The 18008-nt window shown below is 35.6% G+C and overlaps 1 protein-coding gene across 2 annotated transcripts; it reads left to right on the forward strand.

Moving 5' to 3' along the window:
* Positions 1 to 8280: 8280 nt before the first annotated feature.
* LOC129308305 (uncharacterized) lies at positions 8281 to 13226 on the forward strand. 2 transcript variants are annotated; one of them, XM_054949393.1, is made up of 6 exons: positions 8281 to 8554; positions 9037 to 9193; positions 11441 to 11514; positions 11604 to 11707; positions 11888 to 11953; positions 12603 to 13226. In XM_054949393.1, the coding sequence occupies exons 2-6, from the start codon at positions 9129 to 9131 to the stop codon at positions 12861 to 12863; spliced, it is 570 nt and encodes a 189-aa protein (XP_054805368.1). In that variant the 5' UTR covers positions 8281 to 8554; positions 9037 to 9128; the 3' UTR covers positions 12864 to 13226. The 2 variants fall into 2 exon arrangements, with proteins under 2 accessions (XP_054805368.1, XP_054805361.1); XM_054949386.1 differs by having other exon boundaries at positions 8285 to 8554; positions 9086 to 9193.
* Positions 13227 to 18008: the final 4782 nt, after the last annotated feature.

The following is an 18008-nucleotide window of genomic DNA, read 5'->3' on the forward strand; positions in this document are numbered from 1 at the left end:
TTAAAGTCTATTTAGAGTCATATCATCCATAACTAGTGGCGAGCCAGTTTAGGTTGAGCCAGTGTATCCCTCGAGGGCTATTCCCCAAAGTTAGATTAGAGTTGCTAGACCAGGAGGCTATCGATTAAATAACCGTTCTATACATTACCCATAAATAGTGTAAGGTGGAACTTGTAGACCGTGATGCTTGCCTTTATTTCAACAAATGGTAGCCCCAACGCTTTAAGCGCATAATAAAAAGTCATACTAGTAAGTGTCATTTTCTATGTTCGCTCTTTTCACTTTTTAACACAGTCTAAATTGTTTTGAATCTTTATAGGTCATGATTGGATGCAATCGCATGTGCTGATGAATTTTTTGAGGGGGAATATCAATGCTTCTATTGCTATGGAGACCCAAACGGCCCCTTCATTAAGGTCTATAGTTAAAGAGATTGAGAGAGATGACGTAACCTCTTATGTCTCAATCTTAAAGAAGCATGGATCTAAGAAGAGTCATATCCCAAGCCACTCAGATAAAGGAGATGGACCTAATAAGAGGAAACGAGCTTCGTCTCCTTCACTTAGCTCTAAGAGGAGAAAGAAGACAACACCCCTTTCACTAATTAACCTTCCTCCATACCTTATTCAACTGGACCTGCTCCCCAAAAGGGAAAGCGCACGCATAAGCGCTAATGGACCATGATCTTGTCAGTTGATGCTGATAACAATAGGATGAGTCCCCTTCATCGTGGAAGGGCAAAAGCTCAGACTCCAGATCCTCAGGTGGTTACTTCTACTGCCACACCTGAGCCAACGCTGGATCCTCAAGTGATCACATCTGTTATTCCTACGGCAACTTTGGATTCCCAAGGGGTTGCCTTTGCTGCAACTCTTAAGGTAGTCCCTAAGGACCCTATAAAAATTACTTGCAAGGTGACCCGCGAGGTGGTGGAGAACATAAGAGATCCTGTGGTTGTTGCTAAGGTTCTGAAAGCTATGCCTACCATGGTCATTGATAGTACTAGTAACCCAACATACCTACGTGTTGTATGGAAAAGGCCTTACGGTCAGTTGCACGTTTGCTCATACCCTCTATTCCACAAGCAATGACAAAGCACTTATGGACCCGAGTCAATTATCAATCTGTTATGCTCTTTTGTCTTGTATATTCTACTTTTATTGCTGATACTAACTTGCTTTTTCTCTCTTTTAGCTTACTTCAATGAGGTCGGCCCCTACTAACACCTTTCCAACTCACATCTACGTTCTTGAAATGGACATGATGTTTGATGCTTCAAAGGTTGTTCAGTTTCACCTCAGTCGGGATCTGCTTTTACTTCCTGAGTAGAACTACAAGAGATGATTTGGGCCATAGACACTGCAAAGAAGTTTATTCCATGCCTGAGTTAGCATTCCTCTATACTCAGGTCTTAAAATGCTACAACATCATCAACCGTTGCCATACGGAGCTCCTGTTCCTTTCAAACTATTTAACAAATAACTGGTCTTTTAGGGATGATTATCTTGATGCCAAGGCCCGGGCAATTGCTACCAATGATTGGGTCTAAGAGATCGCTCCTTGTATGGATAATCTCCATGCTCTACAAGCTAAAGTGGCTAATTTAAGGTGTTAACTGCAGCTATTGAAAAGGAGTTAGCCTGGGCTGAAGAGGATACTGAGAAGTCTGAGTTGGAGGTAGCCAATAAGGCCTTAGACGATGCATGAGCCATCTTGGATGAGAAGCTTCATTCAATGCTAAAATTCGAGACAACCTTTAGATGACAACAATCCCTATTTGCTAAGTTGGACGCAATTTTAGCTACGTAGGAGGTCTTCTAGGCCTATTATAAATAATAAACATATTTTTATTCTTTATTATTTTATTTTTTATATTTGCCCCTTCTATCATAATTCTTTGTGAATAAAAAGACAACATTCTTTTTCCCTTTACTGTCTGTTTTGTTTCATCCTAAGGCCATTTTAGGCCTCAAGTCTTTTACTTCTTCATGTTCTAGACCTTGATAGTTTGTTATTATCAAAACCAATATTTCTTTAAGTATTTTCCATTTATAGTCCGTCTATGTATAGTCCCATCGAGGCTAGATAACTAATATGCGTTCCCTTTAAGTACTTTGCTAACTTTAAACGGTCATTCTCAATTGAGCAAAAATTTACCAAGCGTCCGGTCCTTAGAACTAGGTGGCAATACAAGTTTCCATATAAGCGTGCTCGTCTAAAACTTTTTCTTTTTTATTCTTTTATTATATATTCTTGAAACCTCTTTCTTCTAAGTGATCATATGAGCCAGTGCTTGTATGCATATTTCATCCAACTGAATTAACTCTTTTATCATAGCTTCATTATAATCCTTGAAAAATCTTTCTAAACTATTCACAATGTGTAAAGAATGGACTGTTATTTCTATAGGTAATACAGCCTCGTGCACGTGGCCTTTCTTTTTGATGTTCAGTATGCCCATAGTGTCTCATGAAGACCATGTGCTATTTCCTAAGGTTTTCCTCAGTTTTCTTTTTTAAAATTCCAAGGATTATTTTATTAGAAGCTTCAACCTGCCCATTTACTTGGGGGTAATATGGTGAGAATGTCAACAATTTGATCCCACTTTCCTCGACAAAGGCTTTAAAGTCACTTCCAGTGAACATGGTCCCTTGGTCTATTGTTATCATTTGAGGAATCTCAAATTGAAACATAATTTGCTTATGTACAAAGTTAATGATGTCATCATGTTTTACTTTTTTTTAATAGGGATGGCCTCTACTCATTTTGTAAAATAGTCTATAGCTACAAAGATGAATGAGTGCCCCTTGGATAAGGCTGGATAAATCTTCCCTATTACATCCATAGCCTATCCTGGGAAGGGCCATAGCTTAATGATCGGATGCATGTCTAATACTGGTACCTGTTGTGTTGACCCATGAGTTTGTCATTTCCTTCATCTTTTAGCATATTTGATGTAGTCTTTTACTATTGATGGCCAATAGCATCTGTGCCTTCGCACTAGCCATTGCATCTTTAACCCTAACTGATAGGCCCTACACACTCTTTCATGAACCTATCTTAAGACCTCTATATACTCAGTGAAGTCTATGCACCTAAGTAATAACCTATCAGGGCCCTTTCTATACAACTCATCTCCAATTAAAATGAAGTGTTGGACATGTATCCTTATTCTATAAGGATATCGTTGGTTAAGATTTTATAGATAACTTTTGAAATCATCCTGCCAATCCCAAGCTAACTCTTGTGAGACCACATCACACTATATTGTCAAACCACACTAAGAGATTGAAGGATGTTCTTTTCATTCCACTACAATTATCATTTTGGTGAGTTCGGGTGACAACCGTAGCCTTGATGCTATTTGAGCCAATTCATTAGCCTCCCAATTTAGGGAACGCGAGTTAACGTTGCAATATCGAACTTTTCCAAGATCTAAGAAGCCTCAATGTAATACATTACTGGAGCCAAGCTCATATATTTATACTTACTAGTTAATTGTTTGATGACTAACTGAGAATCCCCTTCTATGACTACATCATGGGCCTTCATTTCTTGATGTATTTTAAGTCCTGTGAGTATTGCTTCATATTCAACCTGGTTGTTAGTGCATTCAAAATCTAATTGTATAGATAAGATGTTTTTACCCCCGTATGAGAAGTTATTACTATTCTGGCACCAAATGCTTGTTCAGTGCTAGATCCATTGAACTTAAGCACCTAAGGTCGTAGATCTACTAAGAACACAAGTAGAGTGATGATACTCACAAAGTCTTGACAGTCAAGGGGCTTCCTTTATATACAAAAGTTTAAAAAACAATTAAAATATTTAATAACAAAAGCATTAGAGGCTTGGAAGTTTAGCAACAAGAACTCTAAAAGTTAAAAACACTAGCCTTTATAATCTGTGATAGATGATTCCACATAAAACCCAATAATTTTAAAAATTTGCTTTCCTAAAAGATAATTTACTAGAAAAACTAGCACTTGTTATGTTTTACTCGGCTTTAATTGAAAAACAATGCTAGGAGATGGGAAAGGTACAGGATAGGAGGAGTTTTGAACCTTTTTCTAAAAGGAAGGTAATGGTTGAAAATCAAATGAAGAGGAAACAGAAGCAACAGAATTGAAAGAAGAGGAAGAGGATAGTGAAATCAACGGTGAGTATGGTGGGTAGAGTCAGGAAACAGGTAGGTGGCCATAAGGGCCTAAGCCCATAAGCCCAGTTTCCCATTTTTGAGCCATTTCTTGAGGCCTAGCCCTTATTCAAAGGGTTCAAGGCTGGGCCCATAAGCCCTACTTCAAAAAAATTAAAATAAATTAAAATAAATTTACACATAATAAATGACTTAAAAATATTTTAAAATTCAAAATAAAGTAAATCAAGATATGCATAATGTTCAAGAACTTAAACACCACACATTTAAAAGACTAAATTAATTTGAACATCCGTCAATCTAAATCTAAATCTTTATCCTCATCATCATCTATAAACAAAATATTAGAACCCTCGAAAGTTGGTCCACTTGATGAAGGTGGAGGAGGTTCAATGGCAATATACTCTTCAATCACTTCTTCTTCACCTACAATAAGTATTAACCAAACTATATCATTATCAAATATATATATATACACACACACAAAAGACAAAATATACAATTATCATATAACGGTGGCACAAAACCATACAACCAATTGCTGGTACAAATCAAAGCTTGCACATTGTCTGAAAGGAGGTTAGAACAATACTTTGTCAAAACACAAGAGCCTATGCTAAAAGCCAATTTACTAGCTACTATAGTAATCAGAATACTTAAAATATCACACGCCATCCTTGAAATGTTAGGAAATCCTTGTTGATTAGTCTTCCACTACTGCAACACATCTAACTTTGAAAATTGGTGGCCATCAAGGGAAGCTTCTTCCAAATAATAGTCTAATTCATATGTACCAATAGAAGAAACATCCCTACCCTTGAAATTAAGAAAATCCTATATTTACAAAATAAAACAAAACATATTAAACAAAGAATTACAAACCAATAAAAATAAAATAATGTGTATTAAACAAATAAGAACTTACACTAGTGAGTCCAAGACATGGCCGACTCCTTCTTCTTCTCTACCATCCTTCTACTTGTGCTTAAGCTAGGTTGATTTGGTGTTAGAGTTGAACTTGATGTAGGATTATTAGAAGATCTACCTATATCTTTGTATTGATCAAATACATAACACAATTTTTGCTTGATGTGATCAACTTTCATGTAGTAATTCACAGGATCAATCAGTGAGTAAGAAAACTTGATTGCTTCAAACTTTGCTTGTGGATAAAAAACACTTCCAATTAATAAGATCACACTATAGTCACTCCAATACGTGTCAAATTTCTCTTTCATTCTAGTTGCCATATTAGAAGTCACAGGATCATAATTGCTAATGGCATCATTCAGCAAAATCTCAATTTTTTCTATTTGTCCAAAATACATGTTTGAGGTCAGGTAAGATGTGCTAGAAATCAAAATTGTAATCATTGCAAATGGTTGCAAGAAAGAACACATTTCCTCTGCTGTCCTCCACTCTTCATTTGATAAGCAATGCTTAAAAATGGCGTTACAACAAGACAAGCAAACAAAGGCTCTTTTATATCTAATTATACTTTCAAGCATATCATAGGTGGAATTCCATCTAGTAGGCACATGCATCTAATCGCAATCCTATCGAGGTGTAAATACCATCAACTTGCTCAACACATTGCCTAAAAATCTTCATCCTAGACTCAAACATCTTAACATACTTAATGCTGTCTCGAATTTTATTTATTACAACATTTGTCACCTTCAAATCTTCTTGAACTATCAAGTTCAAGATATGTGCACAACACCTCACATAAAAGAATTCCCTATCACAAATCAAGTTATTTTGCAAAATCAACCTCTCCTTCAAGATCTCAGCCATATAATCATTTGCAAATGCATTATCTAAAGTAACAGTAAAAATCTTCTTTTCAATTCCCCAATTACACAAGCTCTCAAAAACTTTGCTAGCTAATTCATGTCCAGAATATGGAGTCTCCATTTTATAATAAGAAAGTATTTTACTATTAAGTTTTCAATTTTCATTCACAAAATATGCTGTCAAGCATATATAACCTTCAGATGTTATAATAGTCCAACAATATGAGGTCAAATATATTCTACTAGGACTCTTTGATAAAATCACCTTTAACTTGTCTTTTTGTAGCTCATAAAACCTCCTAATATCTGACACAACAGTTTCTCTACTTATAACCTTAACATTGGGATTACATTCCTTAAGAACTTGCCCAAAAAGAGGAAATTCAACAAAGGAATATGGCAAATCATATTCAATAATCAACATTCCCAACAACTCCCATATACGTGGATTATTGATTTGTTTAAATCTAACATTGCCTTCATTATCCAACATCATCAAGCCAATATTATGAAACTTTAGAGGAGTTACACATTGTTTAATATGACAAATTAGATATGAAATGCCATGATTTCCACCACATGCTAATAAAGTGCTATAATCGTTACACTTTGCCTTTGTTGCCCCCTCTTCATTAACCACCTTAGAAAAAGACTTCCAAACATTCAAGGTACAACTTTTAGCTTTCTTAAGTGGTTTTTGATTAAATGTAGTAAAATTGGAGGGAGTTAATTCTCTTTTACTATCCCCATCCACTGACTTCTTATTAGTTTCATTAGTCTTGGCACTAGATGATGACATACTGCAGACAACACATAAATAATAGAATTAAAATAAAAAATAAAACAACATAGCAGCAAGTCAGCAACCCAGTAACCACAACAATAATAACATCAAATTAAAGCAACACATCAAATTGTAGACACATGAATAATAACTTAGCAACACAGCTTTTCAAATATAAATTCAAGGACAAAGCAACTTAGGGGAGTCACTTGCTTTTCATATGTAAAGAAAAATCAGAGATAGACAGAGAACTAGATGTACTTGAAGGTTGATGCAGAGTCCTGAATCCCAAGTTGCTAGAGTCAGAGAGTAAGCACAAAGCTTAGGAGGGCAAGAGTGAGCACGAAGCTTAGAAGAGCAACAGTGAGCACGAAGATTGAGTTTTGAGAGGGAGGAGAGGCGGAGTCCTAATATTGAGAAATGATTCTTAGAGAGAGGAGAGCGAGGACATTGGCGGTCAAGACTTGAAGCTTAGGAGGGCAAGAAGACGAGCCACTGAAGCCGAATATGAAGCTTATGAGAGTAAGAGGATGAGCCACCAAAGTTAAATTTGAAGTCTATGAGAGCATAAAAGAGGAAGACTGGTGAGCGGTGACTAGATGAGGATGAGGATGAGCGATCTCGGCGACCTGAATCTGAAGCTTATAAGTTTTAAGAGCAACAAAGAGGGCGATTGGGGAGCGGTGACTAGACAAGGACGAGGACAAGGATGAGCGATCTCAATGAGATGGCAACTTGAATCTGAAGCTTAGGGTTGCTAGTGTGAGGATTGAGGCATGACTCATTTTGGTCATGTGAACTGTGATTAACTCATGTAAGGCTAAGGCATGAGTGTGAACTATGCTGGTATTGACTGGCTCGCGTCTTTAGACTTCAACTTCAAGCTTACGACAACATTTTGGTCTGGGAGAAGGGGAAAGAAAAAAAAAAGGAAACATGGCTTGGAGAGCCGCCTGGGCCCAAACTCCTTTTTTTAGGGCCTAAAAGGGTAGAGCTCAAAAGCCCGATTTCCTAAAAAATAGCAAATTTTTCAAGCCCGAACTCTTACAAAAATGAGCTTAAATGAGTAGCCCTCCAAACTCGGCCCTTATTCCTGGCTCTAATGGTGGGAACCACTTGGTAGCGAGAAAGTGAAAAAACATTTGGTCGGCATCGAAGCTTAGCTAGTGATTTTACAGTGGAGGTTGATATCATATCAACTTGTGGGACAGGGCAACACCGTCGATCAAGGAGTTGTCAACAGTGACATTAGAAATGCGATGATGACCTAAATGAAGGGGCACAACTAGAGGAAGATGTAAAACACAATGAGCAGTGGATAGGACACAAGGGTATTTTAGTCAAATGAAGAAGTAGTTAAATGAATAAAATGATAACTTTAGCCGTTCAATGACATTTGGTCTTTGGGATCAATTTTTATTTTAACTAAGTCTTTTTCACCAATGTTTTCTTAAGTTTTTATGAGATAATTATTTTTTATTTAGTTATTAGTATGATCCTCAATTTTTTTTATTCATACTGCCAAAACGTAAACATGAGCATTTGACGATTCGTTCATGTTCTCCTCCGACCCGAACCATACCAGCCCGATCCATAACCCGCGACGCCATAAGACCCATCGTGCCGCACCTTCATCAGTCAATCCCCACCACCTCGTCCAATCTGAGGCTGGCAGCGACCACCGTGAGGCTGCGAAAGAATGCGCCCGTGACGACCACACAACTACAACAGTCGACCACCTTTCGGGAGTACTGCGAATTCCTGTGGACAGTTTCATCGCTTTCCTTATCACTACGGCCATCTCACCGTGTCTTTCAGGTGACTCATACTTTGGTTTCAAAATTTCATATCTCGGATTCCTTCAGTTGATTTGAGAGTTTTTCAAGTTTTGGGTCATCAACTATCGGGCGTGTGTGTCGAAGTTAACAATTCTGTGTCCCATAAATGTTCCTTCATACTATGCACCAGGCAATTTTTTTTTCCTACCACTTTGAATTAATCATGTAATGTGATGTGGTAAATTCAATTATGTTCATAGTGATGCTTGATTTCATCTTGTTGTGGAAAATAAAATTATTAAGCGCATTAGTAGTTTCTTTACTTAACTTGAAATGGCCGTGTATTTCCATTGGTTTTAATAGCATTGTGTAGCTGCTAGCTACGATAGATATCACTCGGCCTTTGCCTGCTTGTTAAGATCACTTTAAATGTAAATATGTACCTATTTGCTTACTTGAATGCTTGAGGATCATGATAATGGCATTTACCCCTTTGTTATGATTTATGCTCTTATTTGGAAGGTTTCTAGTTGGATATCACTTGTTCTCAAAAGCGCAAATTAAATTTTAGGTGAGAAAAAGAAGAGGAAGTACAGGAAGCCAACAACAGCAAAATGGTGGTCTCCAGTAACAATCCCCACAGTAAAGAGATAGCCATCAGGAGGAGGATTACTAGCATGTAATCTCTCATAGCCCTTTTCGTTAATTGCTTGCTTCACATGTAATTGAGCATGTTGTGTGAATATGGTGTAAAGTTAAATTTAGTCAAATACAATCCAGTATAATTGACATGATTAGCTGGTTAATGTTTTTTATACTGGTCGTAAAGTGTAAATACTATTTGAGTTAGACTTGTTAGCAAAGGTGATGACATACATTGTAATATAGTTAGCATTTTGTCAGTGCTTGCTATGACCTCCATGAGTGAGATTACGTGGTGAGTGTTTTAATTTACATAATTACATGGGCATTTCTGTCATAACGATTTTTGATGGACTGACTGGTTTTTGGAACTAGATTTTGCTAATGAAACATTTGAGGTTGGATTGGTTACAATAAGCACGGGGGATTCAAAGGTGATGAGGTTCTATCGTCTTTCTAGCATTGCAATATTAGAGACCCTTGCAAATTCTTAGCTTATCTGGTTGGTTAAGGAAAGGCAGATTGTTTCCCTTAGTTTATTGCTTTTTTTGATGTTGGTGAGTGAATTCCTTGCTTACAAAACTGTTTGGACTTATGAGGATTTGCTCGAGCTGATGAAAGATTATTATAGGGATAGCAAGATCAATGGGCGGCTAAATTTGCTTTCATAAGTCGTGATTCTACTGCTAGGAAAGATCAACTATGGGGAAGGACTTCAAGCCAATCAAATTGGAGACAGTTGTGTATAAATTTAACCCTTATCACTTAGGTTGTGTCAGTCAGGTTGAATCATGTGTATAAAGAGAGAGAGAAGGAATGCACTGATGGAATCATGGAAACCACTGTAATTCTGTATTAGTAATAAAGAAAGGGGGCCAAATTCTCTTTCAACCAGAAAGAAGGGTAGTCATAGACTTGTAAAAATTACAATTATAAAAGAGGAAACGTTTGTTTATTCCCTTGAGATTTGGATATTGCAGTCTAGCCCACCAACCCCTATTTGTACTCAAACCATTCAGCTTTCAATGAATAAGAATCTGAGAATCATTAAGCTGACACTTTTCACTGGCGGTTTCTAACTGGTTGGATAGTTGGAGAGGTCTTCCTTTTCGTTAGGTAATATAATGTTACTCCTAATTATACAATCTTTTCCAGTGTCACCTTTTTTGTATCCGGGCAGGGGTGGCTCATAAAGTAAGAATGACTACACTTGATTTTCTCTGATCCGCTAAGCAAACCACCCTGTTGGCTGGCAGACTTATAGCCCTTGAAATGAAGGTTTTTTGGTTCTTAGGAATCTGAGATGTACTCACGTCATGTGTTGGTTTAATTATGAATATGTCGCACATTCATTTCTGCATTATCCAGTGATTTTTGCCTCATGTCATGGAATAAGTTGCTTGGATAGGCGACCAGGATTTACATTTTGACCCTGGAGCATATTCCTTGTCCTTGTACAGAGGCGTTGTTGGAAATAAAGAGGCTAAATTTGTGGTAGGGTTAAGTCTTCTGGTATTGGAGAGGAATGCTTTACATTTTGAAAGGCATCATGTGGAATCTGCTGTCAGCGTGTGTGAGATAGGGTAGCTTGTGTTCTTCTTATGGTATCTCTTGCACATCTTCATAAATATTGGAAAGCTTTTGCACTTTACTTATTAATTTCTTCTTTTTTTTTTAGGTGAATATCTTTTACTACTGCTTGTGATCTTTTTCTTCATAATAGAGTCGTTTTTTAATCCAAAGAAAATCCTTTTGTGGCTGTCTTTAATTTTCCATTTTCTAGGAATTTATGTACTCAACTAATGCAATGTTCTCTCCTTACATTGAATTCTTATTTTATCCTAAAGAGAAAACCTTGGTATCGTTGGTATTTCATGTAATGCTTTCGGTACGGTGTTTACTTGCAAAGCAGCTTTATTTATTTATTTTTTGGCCAGCTCTTAAAGCGGTGTTGATAGATATAGGTAAACTTTACACATTAACGAATGACTGGTTCATTTTTCTGCTGAAGGTTCTGATGACTTCATGAAATCTTTAATGCTCTATTAATCTGTTAGGTTAAATGAATGGCCAAGGACAACCAGGGTAACTGGTATAACTGCAGAAGCTTGTGGCTTTCTGTAGAGGATCTTAACATCAATCAACACTTATTTCATAATTGAGTAGATGGGGTCATTAATATTAATTCTACTGCGGTATCCATTTTTGCTTCACAATGTCAACTTATGCATGCTTATAGCACGCAGACTCAGAGAAGCTTATATTTAACTGTTACATTTTTTAGATTTAATAAACGTGAAGATGATTTCCCATCTTTGAGAGAGTACAATGACTACTTGGAGGAAGTAGAGGACATGAGTAAGTTTCTATCATCACCATTGTGGATGCATTACTTGATAAAGTTTTGCTTTATTTTAGTTTTTAATTTGTTTTTTCAACTTTTGCAGCATTCAACTTGATTGAAGGAATAGACGTTGCTGCTATTGAAGCAAAAATTTCCAAATACCAGGAAGAAAATGCTGAACAAATAATGATAAATCGAGCCCGGAAGGTACTGCTGTCAATGGTCTATCTTTGCTTCAATCCTATCCGATCTGCTTCCCTGAAAATGTTTCTCGTTTGCATAATTTTATGGATCTGGTTTTAGGATACGACCTTATTTGATAAGTCTGTTCTACGTTTGTATTTATGCCAAGTTTCTTTATACATCATCTTGATAATCATCAAACAGGCAGAAGAATTAGCTGCAGCTCTGGCAGCTTGCAAGGGACAGCCTGCACAAACTGATAATGATGGGGTGAGCTTTTCATTGCTATGTTTTTCATTGATTGTAAGCTTGTATTGAATGCTAGAATTGGACTCTTCTATAGGTGCTGGTTACAAATTAATTTAGTCGGTGATGTGAAAGTGAGTAATCATTGGTGTAAAAATGAAGCGATTATCGTTAACCAGCAACTTTAATAGTTGTCAAATGGGAGAAAAATCCTTGGTTTAATAACATATCCTCCTATCTTGTATTTTTCTTGCGGTATTCTTGTATTTGTACTGTGTCTATATCATTCCTTGTTTATATGCCCCATAGGATTCCACAAATCATATATTGCTAACAGGTTTTGCCTATTTATGCAAGAAACTAAACCATTGAATTTCACATCAACGATTGCTCAATCTGCTTCCTTGTGAAAAGATGCAGAGGAAGAACTGGAAAGACTCTTGAGTTATAAAATGGAATCTCATGGTGAATGAGTTTTTTGAAAACTTAGATGTTGAAAGAGTCTAACGACTATCCATATAAATGATCTCATTTAATGGATGAGGGTTGTTATTATTGTTTTTGAATTATCCAGCCATCTTGGTTCAGTAAAGACGTGTGCGTGCCAAAAGGATTTTCTTTGTCATGCTAGAAGTTGGCATGCATCAAAGTAACCCTATTCTTTCTTTGACAGGGCGAAAACCAAACCTCTCAAGCAGCATTTGGTGTTCCACAGGGGCAATATGCGCCCACATTTGCTGGACAGCCAAGACCGACTGGCATGGGTCCACAACCCGTGCCACTTGGAGGTGGTGACATGTTGGGCTATGCGGGTGATGATGAAGAAACCATGAGACTGCGAGCTGAGAGAGGTGCCAGGGCTGGAGGATGGAGTGTGGAAATTAGTAGGAAGAGAGCGCTTGAAGAAGCCTTTGGAAGCATATGGATTTGTTGACAGATTTCTGTCTTGGTGCCATGTAAATGACATCTGAATCATTTCTATGATCCAAGAGCATGCAAATTTCAGCCTCGAATGGATATTCTGTTGTAAATTGGGTAGTTTGTAAGATTACTGCAATTTTGTTTTTTTGTTTTTTGTTTTTTTTCAGGCTTTGATATCTGGCCGTGGCGACAGAAAGATTCTTAGGTTCATTATTTTACAATAAGTAGACCAAATCAGTTATAGAAATTTCTATGGAAACAATTGAGGCTGAAGCTCTTGTGACTCAGTGAAACTACGCTCACCCTGTGTGGTCCTGCCAGCAAGCAGTTTCGCTTGCCTGCTTGAAAATTTTGTGCAATTGATTTTATTTATCAATTTTTAATAAGTTGAACATGCAATTTTTTTAACAAAGAAATCTATTGGAGATGGGGATATTAAACATTATTAAGGGATAAAAATGTCTCAGAAGATTTTTAAAAAGAGTGCAGGGTATCTCTATCTTTTAAAAAGAGTAATGTTACCTTGGAGGTGTAAAAAGTGGAGCAGTGTCTTTCTTTTCAACCTCTAACAAATGATGCCTTTTCGTTGGACCACCTGCCACTAGAAAGACCCTTTTGGCTATTAAATATGCAAAGCATCGAAATTTAACAGACTCAAAGGGGTCTTTCCAGCCTTGGCTTACCTCCAGAATTGATGGCTAAAGGGTTTGAACTTTTTTTTTTTTTTTACCAAAGCTAAAGGGTTTGAACTTGAAATTGACTGAATAGTGTTGAGGTCATCGAATCTTGCAGCAGCATGAAGGTCGCCACCTGGTCTCATGTTTTGCAGATTACCCATCTTCATTTTCATTGGCTCTTGTCACTCAAGAAATTGTTCAACTCAAGCTCACCACTCTTTCTTTCAAAGACAAGATTGAACTCTTCCCATCTTCCTCATCCCCTACACTTCTAGGTGCTGAGATGCTTTCATGGCTTGCACCTTCATCTCCTCCTTCACTACACGTGGCCTTCTAGGTGTGCTGAGAGTGAAGCGTGATTGTCAGCATTAAGAGATTGTCAAAATTTCAGTAACCAACATTTGTCAAAGGTTGAAAAGAGTGACCTTGCTCCATTTTTAACATTTTCAAGACAACATTGCTCCTTTCAAAAAGGAAGGATACTCATTGCTCCTTTCAAACAATTTTTGGGACATTTTTACCCCTTAACTTGATATTATTTTGGATTTGATGGTTGATGGCTATTCACTAAGTTTCCAAGAAATTTAGGTGCGCATCAATCCTTTAGCTATTGATTATTTTCTTATTTAGAAGATTGTACTTTGTTAGATACAAAATTAGAATTTAGAAATATGTTACACTCGTTTTCAAATAAAATATAATATGTATTTACACACCATTGCTCTGCACACTGGTTAAAATCTTCATATTTTCTATATATCATATGATGATATGAAACTGTATTATTATTGGTTGAGCGAAGATATGAAATTGTATTAAAACAATATGAATAATGTGATGTATTTAAAACTTCACTTTTGGGATTCATATTCTAGTATGATCAAATTCAAAATAGACTTGTTAGCTACCTGCTCTAGATTTCTCAATTATCATTTGAAAATGCATTGTTTAGCCTAAGATTCAAAATTTAAATTTTTCGAGAAAGGAAAAACGATCCATTTCCATTAGTTTATATAAGCAAAAATTAAAGTAGGCATATTTTTATGAAAAAAAAAAACAAATTTTAAAAGAAGACATTGTGGATGCTTAACTCCACCTATATTTTATAGTTGGTCCCAAGTTTTGTAACACCCTCAAATTTACAAACCGATTTTTCGCAAATTTATTAATTCAACAAATCTTTTTTTTTCATTGAACCCTTATCATGGTAGAAAAATTTCTACCATGATACATCCAAGACAATATACCACAGGTCTTAAAATATCTCAAAAAAGCAATTAGAACCATGAGGGACAGAAATGATCCTCATAGCATATTATTCAAATCAGATCATAAATCAAGAGGGACAGACATAATTCTCTTGGTCATATAAATACTTTTAATAAAAAGGATTAGAGTTTACATGCTTCACAAAGAAGATATGTCCTAAGTTGGCACAAGATACATTGTATAATCTAAAATAAGAGGCAACGTAAAAGATGGTGTCTCATACACCACAGTTACACCTCTGGTGCTTTCTCGGTCGGACTCGCTCTTGTAAAAATATTAACCACGGGGAATGAGACTTAAAAGTCCCAGTAACCAAAAATTAATATGTAATGATACATGCGGATGTAACTAATTATGCGATTGCTAAGTGGGCACACAAAACATTTAACTGAATAATATTTTCAAACAAACCGAACAAGTATTTAATTGCATGACTACACCTTATATCCTCCTTTCACCATGCTCGGACGCCAAATCACCCGGCCAAAGGTGAGTTGGACCAAGCGACACGCCACTCATTGGGTCCAATGAGGGCTTACCACGTGGTAATAATTAACCGAACAGAAATTCCCATTAACACCATACATTAAAATATCCTGACAAGTCATGCATCATTCAAATATCCAAACAGGAATATATCCGAACAATAATATCTCATCATGATAAACAAAGATAAATTTTTAACCCACTTGGCAATAATTTCAAACAAGTATATACAGTATTTATTTTTAATAATTCATAATTTTTTCAAACAACAAAACAACACATAACCATTCACAAACACACTCATCACAACACATTAATAATGGTTACCTTGTGTCTTGAATAACAAGTTCCCCTTCACAACTCCTTTTTCACCACTATCTTTGTCAATATAATCTACATAATTATTTCACAATACTATATATTAATTTTATATTAAAATAAATAACTCTAATTTAAAGAATTAGAAAGTCTTAGATCTATAATTCATATTAATACTAATTTAAGATTTATGCCTCATTTAACTTCCCAAATTCTTTTTCTAAAATTCTCGTACCCTAATAAACTATTTTTTTATCCTCAAATCACTTCTAGTATCACAATTTCATCCTTCTATATTCTAAAAATTCGTCCAAAAATAAATTAAAAATTTTAAAATTATCCTGAAGCCTCAAATTACCTTTCTATAACCTCAAAAATACCTATTCATACTTAAATAAATATTTAATAATCATAGGTTTATCCCTACATCTCAGATTCCACATAAATTCAACCATATAGATCTAGATTTTAACTTAAAAATTCTTAAACATGAGTTTTAACCTCAAGAAAAATATTTTATAATATTTATTATATCCCTAAGAGTTTTAACCTATATTTTTAATCCATCATATCATCAGATTAACTATCCTATAGAAAAAAATCCTAATCAGAATATTTACTCTATCCTATAAAATAATCATATAACTAGAAAGCTAATGTTATTTAAAAAATAACTATAAAATTAATTCTGTAATTAAATAAACTTTTAAATGCTAATCTAAACAGAAAAGTTAGAACATACCTGAAGAAAAAGAAAATAACCCCCCTTGTGAGAAAAACGCCGAGCAACGTGAGAGGAAGAGAGAAAAATAATATAAAAATGGGATTGTGGTCCCAAAATTATATTAAAAAAAACTATAGGTTCGAATTTAATTATTCAAACCTTTGGGCCAAAAGTTACAATTTCCTCTAAATTGTATCTTAGCCTCTCATGCTTCCTAATGCACACACCCCCTCCTTTTTATACATGAAGGCACCTCTTCTGTTTCCTCATCTAACCAATGTGGGACTTAGAAACAACAACCTTCCACCCCCCCTTTTTTTTTGTTCCTTCTACCTTCTCTTTTTTTTAACACACAATAAAAAATTATTTATGTATTATATCTTAACTAAATATTGCTTATGTGATTTTAAATTTAAATTTTTAAATTTATAATTAAATACCTAACCATAATATCATTTCTAAATAACCTCAAATAATATAAATTCCTATTATTATCATTTTTTCCTCAAAACCTAAATTCCACAACTTCTTTATTATATAAAAATCAGGATGTTACAAGTTTGGATAAGGAAAAGGGTTATATTAAGCCCTTGATATCAATATGAAACTATCAAATATAATACAATATCTTTCATGAATATGAACAATAAAATTATTAATGTTAGATCGCTGCCCTTGAGCAACACACTATATCTCTAGAGTATAGTGGCAAGTAAGCTAGAGTCATTATATCAACACTCAAATATGGTGCTAAATAAAAAAGGGTTTCTGCATTATTCTGGATAGATGCGGGTAAAAGAGGTTAGTATATATGAAGAAGATCAAATTCCATATTTGGAATATTGGGACCTTGTATGGCAAATTTATAGAGGTGAGGAGAGTTATTGCAACATCTTGGAATTTCATTAGAGGACTTAGATCTAGTGGGAATTGATCTGGGTTTATTTTAGGGATTTGAATAAGGAAATTTCAGATGAAAATTGGGTTTTGGCCATTCGGCTATAGATAAGACATAGGCCATTGTGTTCAACCATAGATATGGCTCCAAGGGTTAGAACACACCCTCTATCCGCGCTCGGTCACAGATTTAACTAGTGTTGTGGGTGTTTTGCAATTTGCATGCAGATGTGGAAAGCAATGCAGGACTACTTTAAGTGGCAGTATCTAGCACCGAACAAAAAAAAAGGCACATCTGGCACCGGATATGTTCGGTATATCAAGTCTAGTTTACAAAAAATCAAATAGAAAGTAAGAGAGGAAAAAGAGAATGACTTGGGCTCTACTAGGGCTTGAATTTTTGGCCTCCTAAGAGTGATTTCAAGTTTCCAAATTTTCAAGTGGCCTAGCTTCCCCCTACTCTTGATTTTTTAGGTTTTAGTTTGATGGAATTTGGGATTTTTGGAGATATCCAAACTTGAGGGTGATTTCACCAAACAAAATGGGTTTAAATGAGTTTATAAAGTTTGACTGGGTGTTTAATTGGTTTAGATTTGTCAAAGTTTGGGATTTGGGATTGAGGTTTGCCATTTAAGATAAGTTTATGATGGTTAACAATGATTAGGCTGTGTAAACTTGAAATTGATGCTTAGGGTATGATTATCTATGTTAAATGAAATTAAGGTTTCATTGGTTTAGAATTTATAGTTTAAACATAGATATGATTTTGGAAATTTTGGAGGGACCT

This window comes from Prosopis cineraria, unplaced genomic scaffold, assembly GCF_029017545.1.
Source record: "Prosopis cineraria cultivar Desert tree isolate PC_DT_omini unplaced genomic scaffold, ASM2901754v1 PC1, whole genome shotgun sequence".
In the NCBI taxonomy this organism is placed as follows: domain Eukaryota; kingdom Viridiplantae; phylum Streptophyta; class Magnoliopsida; order Fabales; family Fabaceae; genus Prosopis; species Prosopis cineraria.